Source organism: Bos taurus, chromosome 28 (assembly GCF_002263795.3).
Source record: "Bos taurus isolate L1 Dominette 01449 registration number 42190680 breed Hereford chromosome 28, ARS-UCD2.0, whole genome shotgun sequence".
NCBI classification, from domain to species: Eukaryota; Metazoa; Chordata; class Mammalia; order Artiodactyla; family Bovidae; genus Bos; species Bos taurus.
In genome coordinates, this window is record NC_037355.1 from 43,923,726 (window position 1) to 43,951,054 (window position 27,329).

Below are 27,329 nucleotides of genomic sequence, written 5' to 3' on the forward strand. Positions count from 1 at the left end.
GGTAAGGCCCTATCTACCTAGAGAACAGAATTAGAATGCTATTGTATGTTAGTTTATTTATTATGGTTAACTAGTAAAAACTTGAACTAACAATAGGTCTAGCTCACTTTTATATTTCTGTAACATAAAAAAATAAAATGATTACAGGAGATAAAACCAAGCACAGAAAGCCATATATTCCGTCATAAATATGTCAAATTACCAAATAAATAATTTGCATGACTCTTACCAATATAAGAACAACAATGACTTGACTTTCATGGTCTATCTGCTCTAATCCTGACAGCATAACTTGCAGAGAAGTGTCACTGGGTAGGTCTGAAAAAACTTTCAAGGTTCATTCATTTCTATATCGTTTTAAAATGATAATGTTCCAAAGCAGCTAAATGTACTTGATGAGATAAATGCATGTGTGGGGCTTAATATCAAGCAACAGTCTATCTGGCATCAGTAATCAAACAATTACAAAATGGAAAGTACATCCTGTCCAAGCTGACAGACCCATTAAATCGGGAGCGCTGTGGGCAGACGCCCTGACACTGCAGGAATTACCACAAAGCATTAATTTCAGCATTAATAAAATGGCAGCAGACAGACACCGCTGCCAGATGAACAAAGAAATAAGGTCACTGGCCTTGTTAAGCTCCCGTCTGATCTTCTCGGGCACAAACTGGTCGAGGTAGCGTCTGAAGTGGAGGGCGTCGATGGCGACGATCTCAGTGCTGCGCCTCTGCCAGTCGTCCCTGGGGCAGGACACGGGGGTGGGGAGGAGCGGGCAAAGGCACTCAGCAGACAAGCCCGCCAGGGCAGGGTCGGAGACCTCCAAGGGCTAATACGTTACAAACCAACCAACCAATGGCTTTATGTCTCAGCAAATCAGGAAGTCCAAGGCACACGTATTGTGGAGTACCAAGCATTACGCGGTAAAATGAAAAGACAGACCATACTGTAAATGATACATCATTCACAGTGAGTCTTCGCGGTTAAAAGATTTGGTGGTCAAACCAAAGGGATTTAGTTCTTTGTTTCCCCCATCACTAAAGACCTGGCCTTTGTCTGGACAAGAGCTCTTTCGTCTGTTCTGGAGAACTGCTCTACATCACTGGGTTTGTAACCTCGCCATGCACTGTCCAAGCACCAGGCCCAAGGAGTCGGGTGCTGCGGGAAAAGTGTGACACTTCAGAACAGAATTCCACCTGCTACCTTCAACTGCTGAGAGCGCAAAATTAGTTTTAAAAAGGCAAAGAACAATAACAATTTGCCTGTGGAGACAAGAAAGGTTGGATGAGATGGTGATTTTGGAAACATGAAATTCTAAATATGCATCTCTTTATGAACATGCATGTAATGATATTCCCATCAATGCTTCACACTGAACAACAGCAACAGAAGCCTTCATGCTAGTCTGTAAATAATTATAAAGAATTAAAAATCCACCTTAGTGACTGTTGCAGCCATATATTTTACCCAAAACAAAGAAAGACTAGCAACTGGACTTGGGACATTACAAAGAGTAAGGCTGTATGGCTACAAGGCCGGTGGCTGATTCTTTCTGCTACAATGGCTCTTCCCACTGAAATACACACACATTTGCCACACACACGTTTTCAATAAAAATTTGCCCCTGGGGAAGCAAAAATGTCAAAGTCTAAGAACGTATTGCAATAAGAAACCAGAGACAGCAGCAGCAAAGTTCTCCACGGGTTCTGCTCGCAACCGTTCTGTGGCATCAGGCAAACTGTCCCAGCGTAGGTTTCCCCCACTTACCTAATCTCACAGAAGTTAAGGACAACTAAAAAGGCTGTTCAAAGGCTGTAAGTTGCCATTAGAATCCACTCGAAATAAGTGTGTTGTTGGAAGTTAACCTTCAGTGGACGCTTACAATTAGCTGCAGAGACACCTGTAGAGAGTTGTGCCTTTCCTGGTCTTGGTTTAGATATTTGGCTTTTCTTTCTCTGTTCTTCTCTGAGTATACAGAGATGGTGAATCTGTTTTAACTACTAGTGAACCTGTACTATTGAATCTAAGAAGAAAGTTTTATTTCTCAAGTAAGAGTAGATGGAAGACAGAATGTACCAGGGTCAAGCCCACATTCCTTAGCTTTTGGCCATGTGATATAAAGTAAAACGAACTCACCTTTCGCTCCTGTCTTCATGGCTCCGGGCCCAGCGGTATGTTTCGGCATAGCCTGTGTATTCACTGTACTGCTCAGTACCTGAAACAAATAATCTGCCACTATTATTTTTCAGAAAAAATATTTCTTAAAAACTACACCTTCTAAAGGGTCTCTGTTAAGAAACACACAAACAAACAGATAAAAAACTCCACAAGTCTTAACGACTTATTATTTCACATGAAGAAAAAAATGATGCTTCCAGAAGCAACCACAATATTTAACATACAGTGAATGAATGGTCCAATCAACAAAGAAAATAAAATAGTCTGTCATATTCATTTTTCCTTTTATGAGTATATAAAGATAGTGTTTTACAAAAGACCACTGTCTTCAGTGTCTGCAATCTGATGGTAATATTTAATTTGCATTGTTGAGAAAATAAATTTTATATAAAAACATTCCCTAAGAAAAGTACCAATAAGATTAAATTTAGGATTTGCCTATCAATAGGCAAAATACTTCAAAGGGCTTTGTAAAACCAGGATATTATGCATGAGAAGACAGGAAGGGAGAAAAGCATAATTAACATCTGATAATAACAGGTACCAAGCTTGGCATTTAACCCAGGCTTCTAATTTATGGGACCTGAACGTATCAGCAAGGATGGTGTCTACAGTGTTCTACTAGTTAACTAAGTAAGCTCACTCCAACTTCTATGGTCAACTCAATAACTGATAAGAATCAACAAACAGTAAAATTAAAAGCTGAAAACCTTGAGCAAGACAATACTTTTTACATATAAAAAAGAAGAGAAACAAGACAACATTGAGAACTAAGACTAATGGTACTCTTAGTACACTTGACTCCTGAACAACGTGAGTGTGAGCTGCATGGGTGCCCTTACACTGTAGATTTTTTTCAATGGTAAATGTTACAGTACTACACAATCTGCAGTTGACTGAATCCATAGATGTGGTCCCCTTAAGTGAAGGAAACATGTATTTGAAGGGCTAACTTGTAAGTTACCTACACATGTAAGTTGTATGTGGATTTTACGGTGTTACTTTTCTCTTCAAAAGATATACTTCAGTGGCAAAGTGAAAGTCACTCAGTTGTATCTAACTCTTTGCGACCCCATGGACTACACAGTCCATGGAATTCTCCAGGATTCTCCAGAACCTACTGGAGTAGGTTCTCATGCCCTCCTCCAGGGGATCTTCCCAACCCAGGGATTGAACCCAGGTCTCCTGCATTGCAGGCAGATTCTTTACCAGCTGAGCCTTAAGGGAAGCCCAAGAATACAGGAGTGGGTAGCCTATCCCTTCTTGAGCAGATCTTCCTGACTCAGGAATCAAACTGGGGTCTCCTGCACTGCAGGTGAATTCTTTACCAACTGAGCTATCAGGGAAGCCATACTTCCATGCAGTTCCTACCAAAATGAATAAACTGAATCTAGTTATGAAAAAACACTGGGCAACCCCCATAAAGAGAGATTCTACCAAGTAACTGGCTTATATATTTTAAAAATATCAAGGTGAACAAACACAAGGTTGAGAAAGTGTCCCAGTTTAAAGAATATGTGACAAGCGTATTCAAAGAAGAGATACATGCACCCTTACGTTCACAGCAGCACTGATTACAACAGCCAAGACGCGGACACAACCGCAGTGCTCACTGACAGATGAACTGAGAAAAGAAGACGCCCCTCCCCCAGCACACACACACTGAAACATGACTGAGCCATCAAAAGAGTGAAGTGATGTCACTTGCAGTAACACGAATGGGCCTAGAGATTATCACACCAAGCACAGCAAGACAGAAGAGAAAGACACCACACGATACCACTTATACGTGGAATATAAAACGCGGCACAAATGAACACTTTCACAAAACATAAACAGACGCAGACACAGAGGACAGGCTGTGGTTGCCAAGGGGGAGTGGGAGTAGGGGTGAGAAGGACTGAAGTTTGGGAACAGGAAAGGAAAACCATTTATAAAGTGTGGAGGAACAACAAGGTCCTTCTGTAGAGCAGAGGGAACTATATTCAATATCCCGTGACAAACCATAATGGAAAAGGATATGAAGAGACTTTATACATACACACCACTTAGTCACTGTGCTTACAAAGGAAATTAACACCATGTTAAAACTATTCAATAAATTTTTTTTAAAAAGTCAAATCTTCCCAAATTGATCTGTAGATTCAAAACAGTCTTAATTAAAATTCTAGGACTGCCCTGGTGGTGCAGTGGGTATGAATCCGCCTGCCAATACAGGGGACACAGGTTTGATCCCTGGTCCAAGAAGATTTCCACAGGCTGTGGAGCAGCTAAGCCGGTGAGTCGCAACTACTGAAGCCTGTGCGCCTAGAAGCCCTGCTCCACCATGAGAGAAGCTGCCACAGTGAGAAGCCCAGGCACCGCCACCGACGCGAGGCCCCCACACTCCACAGCTGGAGAAAGCATGCGCAAAGCCACGAGCACCCAGCGCAGCCGCAACACGGAAGAAAATAAATAAAAGTACTTTTAAAATTCTAAATAAATTCACGCGCAAAGCAACGAGCACCCAGCGCAGCCACAACACAGAAGTAAATAAATAAAATTATTTTTAAAAATTCTAAGAACCTTTTTTGTAGATAAATTCAACAAACAACTCCGAAGAAGAACAAAGCTGGAGGGCTCACACTGATTTCACAAATTATTATAAAACTACAGTAATCAAATCAGAAAGAATTTTTTAAAAAACCCTCCAAAACAAAACAAAACCCAAAACCCCGAATTAATAAACTGGACTTCAAAATTAGAAACTTTTGTTTTTCAAAAGTCATTGAAGATAATGAAAAGATTTATTTCTTGTACCTGATAAAAGACTTATCTAAAATATATAAAGCACTTCCAAAACTCAAGGTAAACAACTATACCAGGGGTTGGCTCACGTTGATGTATGGCAAAAACCACCACAATATTGTAAAGTGATCAGCCTCCAACTAAAATAAAGAAATTAATTTAAAAGAAAAAAATACCCCAATTAAAACACAGGCAAAAAGATGACTTCATGTGTGTAGCCATATGTCAAAACTTACCTAATTGTACACTTTAAATATATATAATTTGTTATATGCCAATTATACTTCAATAAAACCATTAAAAATGTAATCTGTCTTCTTCACTAGACTGACAGCTTCTCAAGGGCAGGAATTATAAATTATTAATGTTTGTGCCTACATTAGCATCTTCCCCTGGAGGAGGGCATAGCAACCCACTCTCCAGTATACTGGAGAATACTCTCCAGTATTCTTGCCTGGAGAATCCCATGGACAGAGGAGCCTGGTGGGCTCAGTCCCCGGGGTCTCAAAGAGTTGGACAGGACTGAAGTGACTTATCACGCACACACAATGTAAGAATACAGAAGCAGTTGAGTAAGTACTTGCTGCATAAACATAATTAATGAGCAAAACAGGAAGTACATTGAGGTTAAAATGAATCCAGAAATACTTAATCTGGACTAAGTATTATGTAATTGACATATATTTAAAAATTCATTTACCAAGAGCATGACATGGTAAGAGCTATGAGGAATCACCCAAAGTGAATCCTTAAGTAGCCTAATCTCACTGGACGTCATTTCGACATCAAAAAATCAAGCCTGCCAATAATTTTTATATTGTTTATCTCATAGAATTGCTTGGAAAACCAAATAAAACAAATTAAAAACCCTTCAATACCTTCAGCTGGTATTTGGTGTCATCAGACTTAACTTTGTAAGAGAGTAGAGAAACCAAGGGACTCCCTGGTGGCTCAGATGGTGCAGAACCTGCCTGCCAACGCGGAAGACATAAGAGACATGGGTTTGATCCCTGGATTGGGAAGATCCCCCAGAGACGGAAACGGCAACCTGCTCCAGTATTCTTGCCTGGAAAATTCTACGGACAGAGGAGCCTGGCAGTCACAGAGCGCTGGACACGACTGAGCACGCAGACACACGTGCTAGAGACGCCGAGACATCTGACTCCATTCACGCAAGGCTGGGAGAAGCCCGGTCTACTGGCCTGACTGGAAATCGAGAGACGAGAACAACCTCCTTCTGTCTTTGGCCCTGCAGTGCACAAATCTGTTCATTATTCTTAGCAATAATAATAATAATAATAATAATGCCTACTCTGACCTCTTAATTACAGAAAACAAACACCTGTCTTTTTAAAAGTGGTTGAAAAATATAAAGTACCAATGATCAATTTCTATTGCATTTTAGAATGGTTTCTGTCTTCTTTCCTAAGAGAAACAAAAGTTAACTTTATTTCCTTCAGGTTTGGGAAATCAAAAATATACATACAGATGCTTTTGCTCTCAACAAATTAAATCCTGAGTTTTCTAAGTAAACACCTTTCACAACTATGTTGTTTGTTCTGAAAGACAACTGCCCTTAGCTTGTTTAAAATTTAAATTTATTGATAAACTTTTCTGAAAATGCAAAGGTAAACAGTGATAACAGCAAAGAAGAGACAAAAGTCTGAATGACCTTTGTGATAGCTCTCCCTAGGGATAGCCTTAAGACTTCATGCTCAAAGATAAATCTTCACCTAAGTTAAAAACTTAAGGAACCCATTTAAATCTTTTCAAGAGCTTATTACAACTTTATGAGTTTTAGATTTAGTAGTAAAAAAATTCTTATTTTCTTTTACTAGTAATGAAAATTTATGATGAGAACAGCAAAAAATAATTGGAGATTAAAGAAATTCTACTTACTAATGGGTTATGCCCCTAGCAAGAAGGTTTATTCAAAAACCATCTACCCCAATTTTATTAGTATCATTAAAACAGTGGTGATTATGCAGCAGAAAGAACACTCTTGCCTTTCATTCCCATGACTAACAAAAATTAAGAAAAGCCAAACTCCAAATGAATTTGGATCTTTCCCAATGAGCTGGTGTCATTAGTAATGATGTAGGGCTGACCAACCTAGATAGCATATTCAAAAGCAGAGACATTACTTTGCCAGCAAAGGTCCGTCTAGTCAAGGGTATGGTTTTTCCAGTAATCATGTATGGATGTGAGAGTTGGACTGTGAAGAAAGCTGAGTGCCAAAGAATTGATGCTTTTGAACTGTGGTGTTGGAGAAGACTCTTGAGAGTCCCTTGGACTGCAAGGAGATCCAACCAGTCCATTCTAAAGGGGATTGGTCCTGGGTGTTCTTTGGAAGGAATGATGGTAAAGCTGAAACTCCAGTACTTTGGCCACCTCATGCGAAGAGTTGACTCACTGGAAAAGACTCTGATGCTGGGAGGGATTGGGGGCAGGAGGAGAAGGGGACGACAGAGGGTGAGATGGCTGGATGGCATCACCGACTCAATGGACGTGAGTTTGACTGAACTCCGGGAGTTGGTGTTGAACAAGGAGGCCTGGCGTGCTGCGATTCATGGGGTCGCAGAGTCAGACACGACTGAGCGACTGAACTGAACTGAACTGAGGGCCGTTTTGTGGCAATGGGCACCTCTAGTGTTGCTCAATGAGAAGTACCAGTACTATGAACAATGGGTCCACCTTTGTCCTTCTATCAGTTCTGCTGATACTCACAAAGATACAGGGACCTGTGATGTTTACGACAATGTGATTCACTAGAGGGCAGGTTTTATATTAAGCATACCAACATTCTGGTCAGTGTAAGATGTCTAGGCATCTTCTTTATGTTCTCACAGAAATATCAAAACAATATCACAGCACCACAGTAAAACCTTTTAGTACCAAAGCTATTTACTGGATGTTCTGGGGGAACATTAGGGGAAAAGCAAAGCAGGGGGAAGATCAGAGTTTTAAATTCCTTCCCTCTATCCATACTTATTGAAAGGTTTTAACTCATGACTGCTCCAGGGAGAATTACAGCAAGTAGAGGAATAACACTGTCTGGATAAAAGTATTTGCCTGTTTGCATGACCTGTTTCATATTCATTTAAAAGTCTGATACCAACCAGATGCCCCACAATGATGATAAATTTAATTTATTTCCAATTTCTCAAACTCTTCTACAGATTCAGGCAGCACAGTCACAGCCATTAGCTCACTGAGCCTGGATGAATCATTGAAGGAATGGAATTGATCAGGCAGATAGATTGCAGTACATGGTTAAGAGTCTCCAAAGAAGGGAGATGGCAGAAATCCAACATCAAATAGATGATGAAATGGCCATTTCCATTAAGGGAACATCACATCACAGATATTAATTAGAAGGCACTAAAATAGAGTTAAGTGGATATGGGGAAAATGCTGAGTTGAAGTCACCCTGGGTGTCCTTAGCCTGAGGTAATTACAGATGTGAAGGTGAGTCATGGATCTGCGATTTTCCATCAATTTTACAATGGCTGCAGGTAAATTAGACCAGATATAACTCCAGAGTGATGAAGCTTTTTTAGACTGGAGAGAAACTATCCTCAAAAAAGAAAAAAAATCTAATGTTTTACTAGTCCCAGGGAAATTACATCTTTTATTTAGAGGAACATTAATGGGAAATGACAAGAGACTACTTCTCTAATATGACAGAAGTGAAGGAAATGAAACAATCAGCTCTGAGCTTAAATGCCCTGCACTCTAACAGATCTTTCACAAATTCATCTTTAAATATGGATGGAATATTTTGTTCTGAGTCTTCAGTTCAAACCTAGCTTAACAGCTAAAAATTAAAAATCTTTTAAGAGTATTATTTGATACACTCAAATACTGGAGACAATCACATTCCAGACCTTCAGCACCCTCTAAAACAGTCTGAGACCAATATTCAAAGTATTCATAAGCCCAACAATGAATTTACGACAGCTTAATTTTTTTTGTTCTGTACTTCCTTACACTTTGTCCCCTAATAACTTCTAACTGCATCCTTCTTCTCTGCATACATAATACACAACAAATGCAGACAGACAACCAGTGTGTGAGTTGAGACAGTGCTGAGAATAAAAGGGTTTTATCTTTCTCTTTTAGTGCATTTTGGATCAACCTCAGAATACTGGATGAAATGCTTCAGGTTATTAACTTCAGGTTATAGCTGTGTTTCTGTCAAAGAAGAAATTTCTTTGCTGAAGTTTCATTCTAAACTTTCTACAAACTCAATCAACAATTTTTATTTTTTGCCTTACCTCACCAAAACAGCAGAATCACAAGGATATTATAAAAAATAATATAGCATTACCTAAAAGGTGTGGAATAACTTGTTGAAAGCCCTTTCACCTACAAGCACTTCTAAAAGATCAGGACACATCAGCGAAAATGACAACATAAAAACCTCACAGAATTCCTTATCCATAAAAATAATAAGAACACTGGTGAACTTGTGAGAATCATCTTTTTCTGAACTGTAGGAATTAACCAAAGGCTTGCAGCAGTCTGAGAAGTTTATTAAAGACAAATTGACTGAATATTGGTAAACACAGTAAGTTGTGTTTATCTTGATAACAAGCCTCACTCTGATCTTGAAGCTCCATGCAAGCAGGAAGAAGTGTCAACTGCCTGGTAGAGTGGTGAAGGTGAGCCCCAACAAAACCATAGAGCCCTCTGGCAAAGAATGAGTGACTTATAGGTTCTAGGCATTTAAAGAAGTCTCCGTCTAATCATTAGCTAACCGCTAATCTAACCATCCAGAGACTTTAGTGACCACACATGAAATACAGATTTCACAGTATTAGGAAAGTCACTAAACAAACAGCAACAAAAACAAACCATGAGGAAAAGAGAAAATCTGATTCCAAGAGTGGCCACATTTAAAACGTGCAGTTTTCAAAAAAATTGAGACATGCAAATAAACAAGAAAGTTGGGTCCATATTCAGGGAACAAAAGTATTCATGAGTAACTGTCCCTGAGAAGCTCAGATGCTGGACCTACTAAACAGAAACTTTAAGTCCAATGTTTTAAATATGTTAAAAAAAAAAAAAAAAAAACAACCTAGAGAAAATTATGTCTAAATAACTAAATGAAAATATGAGAACAATGCGTCACAAATAGAGACTCTCAATAGAGATAAGAATCAAATAGAAATTCTATAGTTGAAGAGTATAATACCTGGAATAAACATTTCACTGAAAGGATTAAAAAACAGATTAGAGATGGCAGAAGGAGGAGTCAGTGAACTCAAAGATAGTCAATTAAAACTATCCAGTTTCAGAAACAAAAAGAATGAAGAAAAATGAACAGAGTTCAGAGACCAATGGGCTATCACCAAAGGTGGCAACTAAAGTCCAACTCTGGCCACCTGATGTGAAGAGATGACTGACTGGAAAAGACCCTGACGCTGGGAAAGACTGAAGGCAGGAGGAGCAGGGACGACAGAGGATGAGATGGCTGGGTGGCATCACCAACTCGATGGACCTGAGTTTGAGCAAGCTCCGAGAGTTGGTGATGGACAGGAAAGCCTGGCGTGCTGCAGTCCACGGGGTCGCAGAGTCGGACACGACTGAGCGACTGAACTGAACTGAACCAACACGTGCATAATAGGAGTCCTAGAAAGAGAGAGGAGAGAAAGGGACACAAAAAATACTTAAAGATATAATGGCCAAAAATGTACCAAATTTATATAAACATTGAAGACATTCAATGAATCCAAATAGGATAAAGTCAAAGAGATACACACATCATGGAACAGCTGCAAGACAAAGAGGAAATCCTGAAAGGAGAACATAAGGGACAAAATTTAGGTACATCCCTGTAGGCTGCCTACAAATGTATCTGAGGTAAACAGTGTGGCCCCAGAGTCTTAGTCCCGTCACATACCTCTTAGTAGAGGGACTAGCTGAGTTATACATTTGATAGAACTAACAGGAGACGGTTTTCATCCCACTGTAATCTTTGAGAATGACAATCAACCAAATTCTTCTACACTTAGTCTGTTAGTCTGCTGCACTAATCTCAAAGTGGGAATAGACTGAAAGAGGAAATGAATCTTCTTCTGCAGAAAGAAAAAAGGCATCAGCAACTGATGGCTGGTTATGGCTTTTACATGGGAGTGTTCTGTTAGGTGGGCTTCCTAGGCGGTACAGTGGTAAAGAATCTTGCTGCCAATGCAAGAGACACAAGAAACGCGGGTTCAATCCCCGGGTCAGGAAGATCCCCTGGAGAAGGAAACGGCAACCCACTCCAGTATTCTTGCCTGGAAAATTCCATGGACAGAGGAGCCTGGTGGGCCACAGTCCACAGGGTTGCAAACAGTTGGACGCGACAAAGTACACGCTTTTAGGGACCTGAATAAAAAAGCCTTAACTTCCCTACAGTGGCTGATCAAGAGTTTCTTAAGAGTTATGAGTTAACCATCATTTTTTTTGATAGCTTATACACAAGCAAATACTCTGACACAGCAATATTACAATCTAGAGAAACTTAAGGAAAATGCTGTAAATCCTGGTAATAGGCCTGTAAGTATAAATTTGACTGTGTTTCCATCTTTTCTCCTCCCATGTTAACATAAGTCAAATAGGCACTATGATAATCATACTTTTTCTCTTCAGATTAGAAATCAGAATAAACATAAGGTCACTGATTTATTCCCTTCTATAAAGCTCACTGTTGTACTGACCCTCTTCAAACTGCACCTGTTTTCCTACTTAGTGTGTTCATACTGAAGCACAATGAGTCACTCTGGAGGTGTAATAAAAGGACAGTAATAGGATTCCTGCTCAAAGACAAATCACTATCTTTTTTTTGAGGGTACTATATCATAAAAATTTCAAACTAGAGAGTAACTGAACCATTTTTACCCTTGTTCTTCAGATACAGAAACCAAGAAAGAAAATGCGGGGATAAAATATCTCACTCAAGATTATGAAAATGAAACAATTAAAAAAAAACAAGTATAAATTAATGAAATAAAATATTAAGACTAATTCCTTTGTTGTTCACCAGAAACTATCACAACATTGTTAATTGGCTATACCCCAATACAAAATAAAAAGTTTTTTTTAAGAAAAATATTGGGACTAATGCCCACGGAAAAGAAAAGCTGTAACTGAGTGGCCTCTGGTCTTCATGATCGTCATAGACGGAGAACCATCCCATTGTCCAGATGTCTCAGAACTAACCTGTGATGATAAGACATTCATTGTGATCCAGCACCTCAGTGAAGAGCCGTGAAACAATCAACTCAGGGTTGATTAAAAAGCGGATTTCTTCTTGCACAAGTCCTGCACTGGTTACACCACCTCCAACGAAACGGTTTGCAAAATCCACCTATTTGGGAAAATGTGACATGTTAAATGCTGCTTTAAAATACCCACATTTATGATTAAGAAGTACTCCCTCTAAGCTCTGCCCTTCCTTTCCTTCCCCATATAAATCAATCCCCAAATTATCAATCTTCCCAGGGATACTGGATTATGGTTGACTGCACTCTTTCCACTTCACTGCAGTTAGCATCTCTGAATATTTCTTTGGATTCCAAAACCTTAGAATGAACTTAGAATACAGAGCTTTTAGGCAAAAGCCTCAATGTAATCATATGGGCTCTTGTTTAGAAACCTTATTTGTGCTCCAAGGGCTACAAATCAAGGGAGGTTTTATCTGGAAAGGTTTTAAGGTCATTTCTCTACCATTCACTACTCAATTTCTGTTTATGTACTTCATATGACATAATTACACAAACATGTCTCATCTTATTGTGCTTTGCTTTATAGTACTTCACAGATATTGCAATTTTTTTTTTTTTAAAACAAACTGAATGTTTGTATCAACCCTGCGCCAAGGAAGGCTCTTGGTGCCATTTATCCAATAGCATTTGCTCACTTTGTGTCATATTTTGGTAATCCCTGCAATATTTCAAACCCTCAACCAGCAAAAAGATTATGACTTGCTGAAGACTCAGATGATGGTTGGACTTTTTTTAGCAAGAAGTACTTTTTAATGAAGGCATGTACATTTCCTTAGACATCAGTGCTACTGGACACTTAGAAGACCACAGTATAGTGTAAACATAACTTTTATAAACATTGGAAACAAAAAAATTCATGAGACTTGCTTTATTGTGATAGTCTGGAACTGAACCCATGATGTCTTCAAGGTGCATAGCCTGTACTTGTTTTATATAAAATGGCAATCAAACCCTTGTCCTTAAAGATTTGAAAAGTTTAGGAAGTAACCTTTTGTGAGTAATTTCTTTTTTTTTTTCTTTTTAAAAACTTAATTTACTTTTAAATTGAAGATAGCTGCTTTACAGACTTATGTTGGATTCTGCCAAACCTTAACACGAATCAGCCATAGGTATACATATGGCCCCTCCCTCTTGAACTGCCCTCTCACCTCCCTCCCCACCCCACCCCTCTAGGCTACAGAGCCCTGGTTTGAATTCCCTGAGCCACACAGCAAATTCCCATTGGCTATCTATTTTACATATGGTAATATAAGCTTCCATGTTACTTTCTCCATATATCCCACCCTCTCCTTCCCGCCCACCCTCCACCCGCGTCCATAAGTCTGTTCTCTATGTCTGCATTTCCACTCGGAGAAGGCGATGGCACCCCGCTCCAGTACTCTTGCCTGGAAAATCCCATGGACAGAGGACATTTCCACTGGTGCCCCGCAAATAATTTCATCAGGACCATCTTTCTAAATTCCATATATATGTGTTAGTGTATGACACTTGTTTTTCTTTTTCTGACTTAGTTCACCCGGTATAATAGGCTCTAGGATGAACCTATTATACTCTATTATACACAGTATAATAACTTTTTAAGGGACAAAGATTTCTTCCTTCTAAATTTAATCACAAGCCCCAAACTGCATAAATATTACAAACTTTTTCCTTTAATACACCTAAGGGAGGAAAAATGAAGATAAAAAAATTTAGTTTAACCAGAAATTAATACTTGAAATTTAGTTTAAAATTACATGTAAGTTTTCTATGAAGCACTATGATGGGATCCCCAGGTTCCTACTAATAAAGGTGGGTGGGCTAGACAATCCTCAAGAGAAGGTGAACTCCAGGAGATAGAGAAGGACAGGGAAGCCCGGCTTGCTGCAGTCCACGGGGTTGCGAAGAGTTGGATATGACTTGGCAACTGAACAACAATGAGAGAAAGCAAACTCAGCCTGCCAGGATTATTTGTCTTAAATTTACTATTGTCCCCAACAGTATGCCAGGCTCTATGGGGCAACATGTAAGAAACGGCTTCTAACTCTGTCTTATTCTGTTTGAGGAGTTCTGTGTGCAGGTCAGGAAGCAACAGTTAGAACTGGACATGGAACAACAGGCTGGTTCCAAATCAGGAAAGGAGTACGTCAAGGCTGTATATTGTCACCCTTATTTAACTTATATGCAGAGTACATCATGAGATACGCTGGGCTGGAGAAAGCACAAGCTGGAATCAAGACTGCTGGGAGAAATATCAATAACCTCAGATATGCAGATGACACCACCCTTATGGCAGAAAGCGAAGAAGAACTAAAGAGCCTCTCGATGAAAGTCAAAGAGGAAAGTGAAAAAGTTGGCTTAAAACTCAACAATCAGAAAACGAAGATCATGGCATCTGGTCCCATCACTTCATGGGAAATAGATGGGGAAACAGTGTCAGACTTTATTTTTGGGGGCTCCAAAATCACTGCAGATGGTGACTGCAGCCATGAAATTAAAAGACGCTTGCTCCTTGGAAGAAAAGCTTTGACCAACCTAGACAGCATATTAAAAAGCAGAGACATTACCAACAAAGGTCCATCTAGTCAAAGCTATGGTTTTTCCAGTGGTCATGTATGGATGTGAGAGTTGGACTATAAAGAAAGCTGAGCACCGAAGAATTGGTGCTTCTGAACTGTGGGGTTGGAGAAGACTCTTGAGAGTCCCTTGGACTGCAAGAAGATCTAACCAGTCAATCTTAAAGGAAATCAGTCCTGAATATTCACTGGAAGGACTGATGCTAAAGCTGAAACTCCAGTACTTTGGCCAACTGATGCAAAGAACTGACTCATTGGAAAAGACCCTGATGCTGGGAAAGATCGAAGATGGGAGGAGAAGGGACGACAGAGGATGAGATTGTTGGATGGCATCACCAACTCAATGGACATGAGTTTGAGTAAACTCCGGGAGTTGGTGGACAGGGAAGCCTGGTGTGCTGCAGTCCATGGGGTCACAAAGAGTCGGACATGACTGAGTGACTGAACTGAACTGAGATTACACATACACACCAAACTTGTGTACATACACAGTCATATACAATGAAAAATCCAGAATTTAGTAAGTAATGTAACAGAGACTTCTATACTGTATAGGAAGAACTCCCTCCTGGGTCTCTTCTTTACTGTCACCCTACTACCACACTCACGACACTTCTGACACCAGATGCATGGATTTCCCACAATTCTGCAACAACCAGCTGGATGTCCTACAATCCAATTCAGTTCTGACACTCTCTACCAGGAGTCAGTGAATGATCCCACAGGCTAAGGATTCAGTCCTACAAGACTTCCCCAGTTTAGATGCCAATTTCAAGCCACAGACTGACACCAGTACTTCTAATTCACCAGCTATTAATTAGAGTTCCCATTACCCCCTTCCAAGGTTTGATGACTTGCTAGAATAGCTCACAGAATTCAGGGTAACACTTTCACTTACTGATTTATTGTAAAGGATACAGATGAACAGGGCTTCCATGGTAGCTAAGATGGAAAAGAATCTGCCTGCAACATGGGAGAACAGAGTTTGATCCCTGGGTGGATCCCTCCTCCCCTGGAGGAGGGCATGGCAACCCACTCCAGTATTCTTGCCTGGAGAATCCCCATGGACAGAGGAATCTGGCAGGCTACAGGCCATGGGGTTGCAAAGAGTCAGACATGACTGAGCCACTAAGCACACACACAGATGAACAGCCGGATATAGACACCAGGGCAAGGCACACGGGAAGGGGCACACACACAGATGAACAGCCGGATGTAGATACCAGGGCAAGGCACACGGAAGGGGCACAGAGATTCCACACCCTTTCCACAGATGAACAGCCGGATGTAGATGCCAGGGCAAGGCACACGGGAAGGGGCACACACACAGATGAACAGCCGGATGTAGATACCAGGGCAAGGCACACGGGAGGGGCACACACACAGATGAACAGCCGGATGTAGATGCCAGGGCAAGGCACGCGGGAGGGCACAGAGATCCCACACCCTTTCCAGGCACGTCTTCTCCCAGCACTTCCGCATTCACCAATGCCAACGCTCTCCAAATCCTGTACTTCGAAAATTTTCATGGAAGCCTTCAACACATTCGCATGACCAATCATTAACTGAGTCTCTAGTTCCTCTCGATTTCCCAGAGGATGGGAGGTGGGGCAGGAAGTCCCAAACTTATAATCATGGCTTAGTCTTTCTGGTGCCCAGACTGCATACTGAAGGTACCCAGGAGCCCACCAAGAGGTGTGTTATTAGAACAAAAGACATACTGGGCAATTTCAAGGGATTCAGACACTCTTAGTTAGGAACTGGGGTCAGAGACCAAATATTAGAACGAAAGGGATTCCCAGTGCTCTCACCTCTCAGGAGATCACAGGGTTTTAGGAGGTCGGTGCCAAAAACAGGGTGCAAAGATGAATACAAAGATTTCCTATGATTTCACATATACTTTCAGACTATCGTGTAAGATTTCTTAAAACTTGTATTCTTTAAAGCAATTATATGAAACGGTACTGTGAGGCCTATCTTACAAAAGTGAAACAAGAATATGAATTTTAAAATATTTATTATTTATTTATTTTGCTGCACTGGGTCTTAGCTACAGCATGTGGAATTCAGCTCCCTGACCTGGGATCAAACCCAGGTCTCCTGCATTGGGAGTGTGGAAGCCACAGGACCACCAGGCAATTCCCAAGAATATGAATCTTCTGACGTGTAGAAATACATGTGAAAAGAGAGAAATCAGAAGATAAAGTAGTCTTCTTTCATTACACAAGAACTTAGAAAATACTGAAAAATATGACTGGACAAATTTTTGAAATAAGTCACCACAGTGAATCATATAGATTTGGGTTTATATTCTGGCATAATGAATCGAAATTAAAACCTTAGCTGATATAGAAAAATAATTTTCATTAAACTAGTCTACTGATTAGAAATAGTTACCTACTACACATAAAGTCTTTATACATTGGGTCACTCATTGCTTAAACTGTTCAATTCAAATATTAATGAAACATGCTGAGAACTATGGAATACAAAGATGAATAAGACGTGGTTCCTGATTTCATAGCAGCATAGTCTAGATGGAAGTCAGGCACATAGTTAGAATGATAAGATGATTATCAAAGAACCTATTAGGATGTATTTTTACTTCCGAAATAATACAATTAACTCAAAGTGGAGCATGGGGAGAACAGGGGAGCGTTACAAAGGATGCAGCACTCCATTGAGAATGTCCTGGCGTTTAGGCTGAAGGAATCACTGCACAAGGACATGGGGAAACCACGTGCAAAGAGCTGTGTGAATAGAGTGGTAAGCAGAGTCCTTCGCTTTCTGCAAAGTGCAGTATGTGGAGAGTTCAAGTTGGTAATGAGCTGGTCTGGGGGCCAAGAAATTTACACCGAATTCTGAAGATTCTGAGAAAGATTCTAAGAAAAAGAACAACTGTATCTGTGTTTTAGGAAGATAATTTAGACCAGAGTTTAAGGAATGAACTGGAAAAGTAAGAGCAGAAAGACTGGTTAGGTAAATACTGAATAGTTTAGACAAGCACTCCTAGGCCCTCGAACAGGTCAGTGGGAGGGAAATGAGACCCAGCAAAAAAATAAAATGAACAGCTCTTGAAAACTGAGAGATTGGCTAAATATCATGGTACTCAGAATAGAAATGAGAAACAAAGAAGGTCTGAGATCAGCTAAACTTAAATGTTACTGGAACAAGATGCATAACTAAATTTAAAAGATAAACTCTATTCAATCTATACCGTACTTGAAAATGATAAACGAAATATAGTTAATGCGCATGCTATTGTTCATTCTTTGAATAAAAGGCCAACATTTATTACTTAAAAGGGATGCACAGAAACAAATACACTAAACTCAGTATGCCTCTGAAAGCAGGAATCTTTTAGAAAATCAAAGTTTCTACTACTTAAAAAAGTTCTTAATTAACGGCTCTCTATTATAGGTGAGAAACCTGTTCCAGTACATGAAAACAAGCACATGAGTGTTTCTTTATTTTTAGCCTTTTTCCAACTCACTTTACTTTAAAGCTACTTGTTCAGCTTACTTAGTTTCTGAATTATAACTTGATGAAAAGAGAGAAATGATAACACTCCTTAGAGAGGTTTTGTTGTTGTTGCCATTCAGCATAATGTAATTTATACGCTACACCAGGAGCTTTAGAGCACGGCAATACAATATTCCCTGATCTCCTGGGGATACATGGCATTGGTAGGGAGAAAAATAAATAGAAACCTTTATGGTATTCTTTTAATCACCAAGGTTTCACATTTCATCTATAATACATTCCAAGGAAGTGGGGAGAATCTCAGCCTTGAATGTTGCTGAATAACTCCTTGCTGAATTGTACTGGAAGGAAAGGTCAGCATTCCTGTGGTGCTAACAAGCAGTAGCTTTGTTTATTCCATGTGTATTAAGCCTCCCTCAGTTAATCCAAGATGTTAATGTAGGTAAGAACCTCGTCAAGATGGAAATGTGGGGGAAAAAGCGAGTCATTCAAAACAAATTTTAGCCCTATTTCAGAATTATTGCTTTATTATATAGAAGCAAAGGGACTTATTAAATACAAATTCTAGAAAAACTTAAGTACCGGACAAAAATTAATTCAGTTATCCTAAGTATTTTAGTCTATAATCTTCATCACTGGATGAAGGTGATTTAAAACAAAATATAGTCTGCCTCTTTGAAAATATTAAATACAAATATGTCTAAATAAAAGGTCATTCTAAAAAGAATGTAGGCACCTACCTAAAGCATATGCATGAAATAACTAGCCAAATGGAAATCAGTCAGGTCATTTTATAATAAATATTTTAAAAAATAGTCCACATTCAAACAAAGTGTCCATTATTTAATAACTGCGTTATTTAACTTCTAACCCTATATAAACGTAAGGCTCTGAAGAAAAATCAGCTCTTCTCAGTATAAATGAAATGGTGTACAAGTTTCTTTCAAAGAAAATCAGGATTACAATGCTCTCATAAATAAGATAAAACACAAACATTTCATCTCTGATTAGTGATTTTTTTTTTTTTAAAGATCACTATAAAGCAAAAGGAAAGCACATGTTTGGGTTAGCTGTTACAACAATTTAAAGCTAGATACACAAAACGTTTTATTTGTTAACTCCTTTTTCCAAAAATATATTTTTAAGTAATGGCAGTGACATAGAATAATAAAAACTGAGAGATGGACAAAATTACCTGCTCTGAAACAGGACCTCAAGAGTCAGCAAGTGAGACAGCAAGCGTGTTTGGCTCACATACCTGAAACTATCACATATGGGAGAGGACTTTCTTATCCATCAGCTTTAGATGTCTGCCTCCTAGACCCAAACAAGGCTGGTGGCAGAAAAACATCTCAAGCTGGTCATTATTTAGGGCAGAGCAAGAGCCTTTAAAGAAAAAAGAACAAAACTGTCTGGTGACAGCTTGTCAAGACTATACCCTGGGAACTTCCTCCACTGTCAATTTACAATCTGTGTCTGAACCAAGAGGCCTGATGTTGTCCAGATCTTGGGATTTTCTGTCAAAGGCTTTTTAAAGAGGCACACGTAAGATACAGAGAAGGAACATCCACGGATAACAGCATTACCACGGCTGTCAAGGTGATCTGGTCGGTGGTTTTCTCCATTCTGCTATTATGCTTGTTTGCATTAAATCAACTTAGAAGAAAATAAACAGCTTTTCAAATTCCCTTCGCGGGCAGAAGCCTGACAAGAGTCTCCTCCCGCCCCCACCACGGCGATTCGCCTACCTGTAGCATGCCCTGGCCGTTTCCTTCTATGGTACCTTCGTAAGTGACATGCAGTCGAGTCAGGAGTTTTTCACATCTATGATTGAAAAAGATATCTCCTCATTTATTTATTTATTTTTTTAATCTTTTTTTTTTAATTTTATTTTTAAACTTTACAATATGGTATTAGTTTTGCCAAATATCGAACTGAATCCGCCACAGGTATACCCGCGTTCCCCATCCTGAACCCTCCTCCCTCCTCCCTCCCCTACCCTCCCTCTGGGTCGTCCCAGTGCACCCGCCCCAAGCATCCAGTGCCCCAAGCATCCAGTACCGTGCATCGAACCTGGACTGGCGACTCGTTTCATACATGATATTATACATGTTTCAATGCCATTCTCCCAAATCTCTCTACCCTCTCCCCCTCATTTATTTTTTTAATGGTAAGTATTTCACTACAGAAAAGTCTGACAATACAGGTTAACTAGAAAAGAAAACTGAAACTATTCCAAATCTCAAAAGTCAGAAATAGATGCTTTCTCTTCACATTCCTGGGATAGTCTCCCCCAATTTTTCTTATTCAGTACATAAATATACATATCTAAATTAAAATGGGATCATATACTGTTTTGGAAACTGGTTTGCCCCTACAAAATACCAGTTTCTCCCCTTTTATTTTTTAAAAAATATTTTTATACAATTTTTAAAGGTTACTTTCTATTTACAGTTATTAAAAAATATTGACTATATTTCCCACGTTGTAACATCCTTGGGCCTATCTAACATCCAACAGTTTGTATGTTCAACTCCCCACCCTACCCCTGCCATCACTGGTCACCACGAGTTTATTCTCTGTATCTGTGAGTCAGCTTCTTCTTTGTTATATCCAGGAGTTTATTGTATTTTTTAGATTCCACATATAACTGATATGATACAGTATTTGTCTTTGTCTGACTTATTTCACTTCTCAACATAATGCCCTCCAAATCCATCCATGCTGCTTCCAAGGGCCAGATTTTGTTCTTTGTTATGACTGAGTAGTATTCCATTGTGTGTGCGTGCATGTGCGTATCACAGCTTCTTTACCCATCATTTCCTGATGGACACTGGGTTGTTTCTGTATCCTGGCAACTGTGAACATGCTATGAACATGAGGGTGCATGTGTCTTTTCAAATAAGCTTTTGGCTTCTTTTGGATATATACCCAGGAGTGGAATTACTGGGTGATACAGTAGTTCTATTTTTAGTTTTTTGAGAAACCACCATACTATTTTCCACAGTGGCTGTACCAGTTTAAGTTTCTCCTTTTTTAAAAGTTGAAAAATTTCTCAAAATGTTTTTAAAACTCAGGATCTAAGAAATGTTATTATTATGCTAGAGTTGGCAACCTAAGGAAAAATACAGAAAAAAGTGACCCCAAAAATTATATACGATGCTCAGAGGGGCTGTATTTTCACTAGTTTGGAAATTGTGTGTGTGTGGGGTGGGGGGGGGGGGGGGGGAGGTGTCTTAATGACATGCTACAGAACTCCTACAGAAATCCTGATCTATGGTATTTTTTGAAACTGATAAGGTAAGCATAGTACCTGTAAGTCACAATTATTTTCTTTCCTTTTCATAAACCATGGTCACTAAGGTGAATATAGGGTTCAGATAAACTACCCCCAAATTTGGCACCCTGGCATATTGAATATTTTAAGCTGAAGAAGTTTGAGAAAATGGCAGAAGCAGAAAGGTCACTCTGACTTCCTACCCCTCGCATCCTTCTTGTGCGAAACAAGCCATAAAACTCTCACGTGAGGGACACTACCTGTGCCTGGAAGAGAGGAGCATTCTTATCTCTGAAGACAAAGAAATGCCAAGAAGAATTCTAACAAGCAGACCGCGCTGTTCCCTGCAGTGTGCTATAGTCACCCCATGCTTTTTCACACACCGTATTCCTGCATGACTGTCTACTCTTCACCAAACCTAGCATAAAAACACATAGATCTGTTCACACACCGTATTCCTGCATGGCTGTCTACTCTTCACCAAACCTAGCATAAAAAGACATAGATCTGTTTACACACCATATTCCTGCATGACTGTCTACTCTTCACCAAACCTAGCATAAAAAGACATAGATCTGTTTCTTTGGGTCTTCATTTCCTCATAAAGGTTCCTGTGTCACATAAAACTAATATTAAAAATTCCTTTTTACTAATAGCAGTTGATGATGACATTTTTCTTAGATTTTTTTTCTCCTGATTATTTACTGAATAAAAATAAATAAACCATAATAGAATTCAACAGAATGTAACAGATATAAACCCCTTTCATAGCACGGCATAAACTTTTTGGAGGGGACTTGCATATTTTTAGAACAATTACATTAAAAAAAAAATAAAACAATTCAGCTGGGAAGCTCTATTTATTTATTGGGATTTGCTTTCATCCTGGTATCAATGAGTCCAAATATCTTTCTAGTAAGGCTCCAATCTGGGTTATTCAGTGTAGTTCTAAAAGCTTCATCTGTACTCATTTAATCTTCACAACATCCCTATTACTATCTCCCTTCTACAGATGAGGAAACAAAAGTACAATAAGCATTTAAGTAACCTAATACTAGTAAATGAAGCAACAAAGATCTGAATCCAGAAAGCCTAAGGTCAACTATATGTTTAGAAAAATTACTTCCCAAATCTCTTGGAGAAAGTTAGTACCATAAGTTTGATTCTTTTTAGTTTCCTTTTGGAAGGGGGGAGAAATCCTCCTTTCCTAGCTATTTTATTCCAAGGGAGATCATCTCTGAGGATACTATGGAAAAGGTAAAGAAGCATGATCCAGAAATCTCATCTGTTGTCAACTATTCTCTGTGATTCTCAATAAAATTACGAAATTGCTAGAAACTAGTTTTTTTTAATAAGCATCCTTCAACTTCCTAATAGGTTTCCCCTTCTGTCCCCAGCAAATTCTTCACACCACTGCCCCAGGAATATTATTCTGGTTCTCTGTGATTAATTAAGCCTACTAAGATATTTCGGAGAAGGCAATGGCACCCCACTCCAGTACTCTTGCCTGGAGAATCCCATGGACGGAGGAGCCTGGTGGGCTGCAGGCCATGGGGTTGCGAAGAGTCGGACACGACTGAGCGACTTCACTTTCACTTTTCACTTTCATGCATTGGAGAAGGAAATGGCAACCTACTCCAGTGTTCTTGCCTGGAGAATCCCAGGGATGAGGGAGCCTGGTGGGCTGCCGTCTATGGGGTTGCACAGAGTCAGACACGACTGAAGCGACTTAGCAGCAGCACTAAGACATTTATTGATAATCACAGGGTTAACTATAATGCCAGAAGTTTGGAACTCAGAAAAGCCTCTAGCTTCCTGGCACCCATTTAGCCCTGTACTCTTGGGAAAACCAAACAGTCCTTATCTCTTCCTCATCCTCTCTCTTCAAGTGAATGCATGTTTCTGGTTCTGTGGAATCTCGGAGATGGATTTTAATTACATTCTCCAACTCACTTATGAAGCAACTAAAACAAGAGATCAATGAAATGAAAAAAAAAAAAAAAAGTTTGAAAAGTATCAAGTTAAATTCTGCCTATCTAGGTTAAGGGGACTGTCTGGATCTTCCTTAAGGGGCAGAATTATCTTATGGACACAGCAACCTCACCAATCCCTTCACTCCCAGATGGTGTACAAACAGGTGCCCTTTGACATTAGTGCCAAACAAACCAAGAGGCAGAGGAGAGATTCTGAGCTAAATTAAAAACAACTCCTCTGAAAGATCTATAAAACCTACACCAAAGCGACATGAATAAAACATGTATTCCTATTAGAGACTAATAAAAGAGCTAAGAAAAGCAACCTTCTGTACTCTACTCTGGGCAGATAACACAGCAGATTATTACTTTTAGTTCTAGGCACCATATTTTAAGGGCCAATTGCTTAGGGTATGTTAAGAGCAGAGTTTAAAGGGTTTACAATCCATATTACATGTGAAATGAGTAGTTTAATATGTACTTATGTGCATTGTTAGAGGTGGGGGGTGGATCAAGAAAACATTAAGATACATGAAGGAGGGTCAAATGTGAAAGAAAATCAGATTTACTGTAGCTCCAGAAAGAAGAACCAGGAATGGGATTTGGCATGGTAGGGGATTTCTGGAAGACAGACTTTTTCAATGACTTAAAGTATCGGATAATAACACAAGCAGCCCACAGTGGGACAGGTGCAGTCCAGCAGTGGATTTCCCATCCCCAGGCTGCCTAGTCTCTGTCTGCTATAGGTATTACAGAGTGGACTGTTTTCAGTAGGCAGCGGGATCAGATGACTTCCTGGGTCCCTTTTATCTCTAATATGCTATGATTCCAAAATGCGGTACATGGCTCTTCCTTTCTGACTCAATTTTGTTCTTGTTTTTGTCTTTCTTTTGGTTGCTTAATCTTTTCCATTTCCCTCTGCTATAATAATATCATCTCAGCCATGCAGTCAGCCTCCTAAATTAAGTCTGTTTTTCTTTCACCTCACAAATAAACATCTTTGATGGATGAAAACACAGGCAAGTCATCTAAGCATGTATACCTTTTCAACTTAATTCCTTGAACAATAACTAATTGCCTTTCATCATTAATTCCAAACAAAACAATTACAAACTATGATAAAAATCATTAGAAAGTGAAAATGAAGAGGCACTGGTTAACATGAATGCACATCCGAACTATGCCTTTAGTATGTCAGATCATGTCCTCACATGCACTGAGAAAGTAGGCCCATTCTGCTTTAAGTGCTCTGGGGATTTGTTCCAGGTTACAACTATTTCGGGGCACTAAGGAACTTACAAATCTGAATCAACTCACGTTGGTTACTATTATCCTTAGCACATATAAGGAAAAAAACCCTAGGCAATTAGAAACTTCTACAAAATTGCCAATTCTCTGATGGTAAATTCTTTGGATGGTAAAGGATCTGCCTGCAATGCAGGAGACTCGGGTTCTTTCCCTGGGTCAGGAAGATCCCCTGGAGAAGGGAATAGCTACCCTCTTCACTATTCCTACCTGGAGAATCCCATGGACAGAGGAGAGCCTGGTGGGCTACAGTCCATAGGGTAGTAAAGAGTCGGACACAACTGAGCGACAAACACAAACACACGGGTGGACAGCCAAACTCCAAGATTCTTTGTCACTCAGACAAATTCTAAATAAGTACAATTTACACTTTATTTTAATTTTAAAAATGCACTAATCTTGTCCTCCAGAAAGAAAAGCCATAAAATACCAACACTAGCTATAAAACCGAGGGTAAGGAGGAATATTAAATACTGGTGTTTAATATTAGTGTCTTTCACAGAAAACTCCTAATTCTAAATAGGACTTTGTTTCAGAAGACAAAACTAAGGCAAAAGAGTAGAAATGAAAGGGCTGCAGACTGATTCAAAAGGCATGACCTTTCTAACGATGAGAGCTGTCATCTTTTAAGAAGAAACTCCCTGGTCCTAGGGCAATCAAGAGGCTGGAAGACTATCTTTTCAGGGGCTATAAAACTGAATCCTCTCATGGTGAAAGAGTCCTAATGCTAAGATTACAGAGATTTACATTATTATTACCTTTCCCACTCTGGAAAATCTTCAAGACTCTGTCTTGTGAATGTCACCAACCCAGTGGGTTCTACAAAAGCAATAAAAAGAGAAACACATCCAAAATAAGTTTTGAGTTTGAAGAGACTATGTATTTAGTAAAAGAATGGGTCTAACAAAGGCTGTAAAACTAGTCAGGAAATACTAAGCCTAGTGTTGGAATACAAGAGAAGGTTGATTTAAAATAATATCCTTACAGTAGGAATTCTTTCTACAAAATAGTAAGCCCTCCCTAAGGCACAAACTACACACATAACAGCACAAGGGTAGGATGTGAGTGCTGGAGCTTTTCGGTTAAGTTTTCCAAACTGCACATACTTTAAAAAAACCGGTGGGGGGCACACCATACTGGATACAGTTTATAAACAAAGACAAACTGAATTTTAATCTGTAGTGTCCTTTAAAAAAAGTCTTAACCCTAAACCTATGGACTGGTGAATGTCAATACATTTATGCGTTTTATAATAAATATGTCTAAGATTAAAAAAGAAAATTGTTGGCACGTACTTTGAGGTGACACAGCTAAATTCAGGGCTTAGACGGTATGCAGTTGCTCTATTTATAAGGCGTCTTAGCCAGAAGGAAGAATTACTGTATTCTAAGAGGTTACAGAAGAGTGATGACATGGTTTTCAAGGAGCAATAGACATGAGAGGATCAAATGCAGTAAATTTTAGAGGGTAAGATCCTTCTTTGGTAGGTTTACTTTTTTTTTTAACTAGTGGCAAAAGCAACAAATAAATCAGCTGGCCAGAAGTAATTTGTTTGATTCAAATCAAAGAACAAACTAAGAAGGCCAGGCCATTTCTGTTTAAAAAAAGAATGCTCTTAAGCAGAGAGAGAGATGTCAGGAACTGTCAGTGACAATGCCGGTGGGGCCCCAGGCAAAGGCCAGCCGTCCTCTCACTCCTCTGGGCGACTCCACATTTTCTGTGCTCTCAGCCACAACCAGCAACACCTCAAAAACCACATGGGGCAGTTATAGTAGAAAACGGAACTTTGTTAACACGAGCTACAAAATATTCTCTAGATGTCTAAGTTCCTCTAAGACAAATGGCTAGCATGGTTAAAATCTACAAGTCACATAATTCAAACACTAGAGCAGGGACTCTAGTAATAGGAGACTAAAGTCTGTATCATCATTCAGTAATTTAGCAGAAAAATAAGAACATTAAATGGCCCTCATGTATACTAGGAGAGACCAAGAGAATTTTAAAAAATGAACATTTCTGACAAAGCAAGAGAAAAGGCACAAGAATATGACTCTTTAGATATATATTAATAACCTCCCCCCAAAAACCCTTGAGAACATGCCTATTACCTTTCCTTCATAAAAAGGCATCTTTTATACCAGAATACATTATTTTGGTTAATCAAATATTTCTCTTAATAAACTCACAGTATATACTACATACGAGTCATCACTTTGTATAAATACTCCATTTATAAGCTAGTTTTATCTAAAATTATATTGAAAATAATTCAGAAAGCTGTTTAAAATCATTCAGTCTCAAGAGCCTCACTATAATTATATAGACTGACAACCCTAAAACATTGGTCTTGATGGAACTGCATTTTATCAATTCTAAAAAGCATATTTTCATATATTAAGTTTCTGAAACTACGAATATACCTCACATAGTCAAAGGTATCTAGCCACTGCTACTGGTCTGTATCAAAGCTGAATTTTTCCAAAGAAGATGAACATCTGCT

The 27,329-nt window shown here is 39.2% G+C and overlaps 1 protein-coding gene across 3 annotated transcripts in view; it reads right to left on the bottom strand.

Moving 5' to 3' along the window:
• Positions 1-27,329, bottom strand: part of PARG (poly(ADP-ribose) glycohydrolase) — a 114,724-nt gene that overhangs the window by 23,315 nt on the left and 64,080 nt on the right. For all 3 annotated transcript variants that reach the window (XM_010820699.4, XM_010820698.4, NM_174138.3), the window contains 5 exon segments: positions 25,588-25,648; positions 20,023-20,098; positions 12,172-12,319; positions 2,137-2,215; positions 635-743 (listed from right to left, as the gene is read on the bottom strand). In XM_010820699.4, the coding sequence (XP_010819001.2) occupies positions 635-743; positions 2,137-2,215; positions 12,172-12,319; positions 20,023-20,098; positions 25,588-25,648 (473 nt within the window).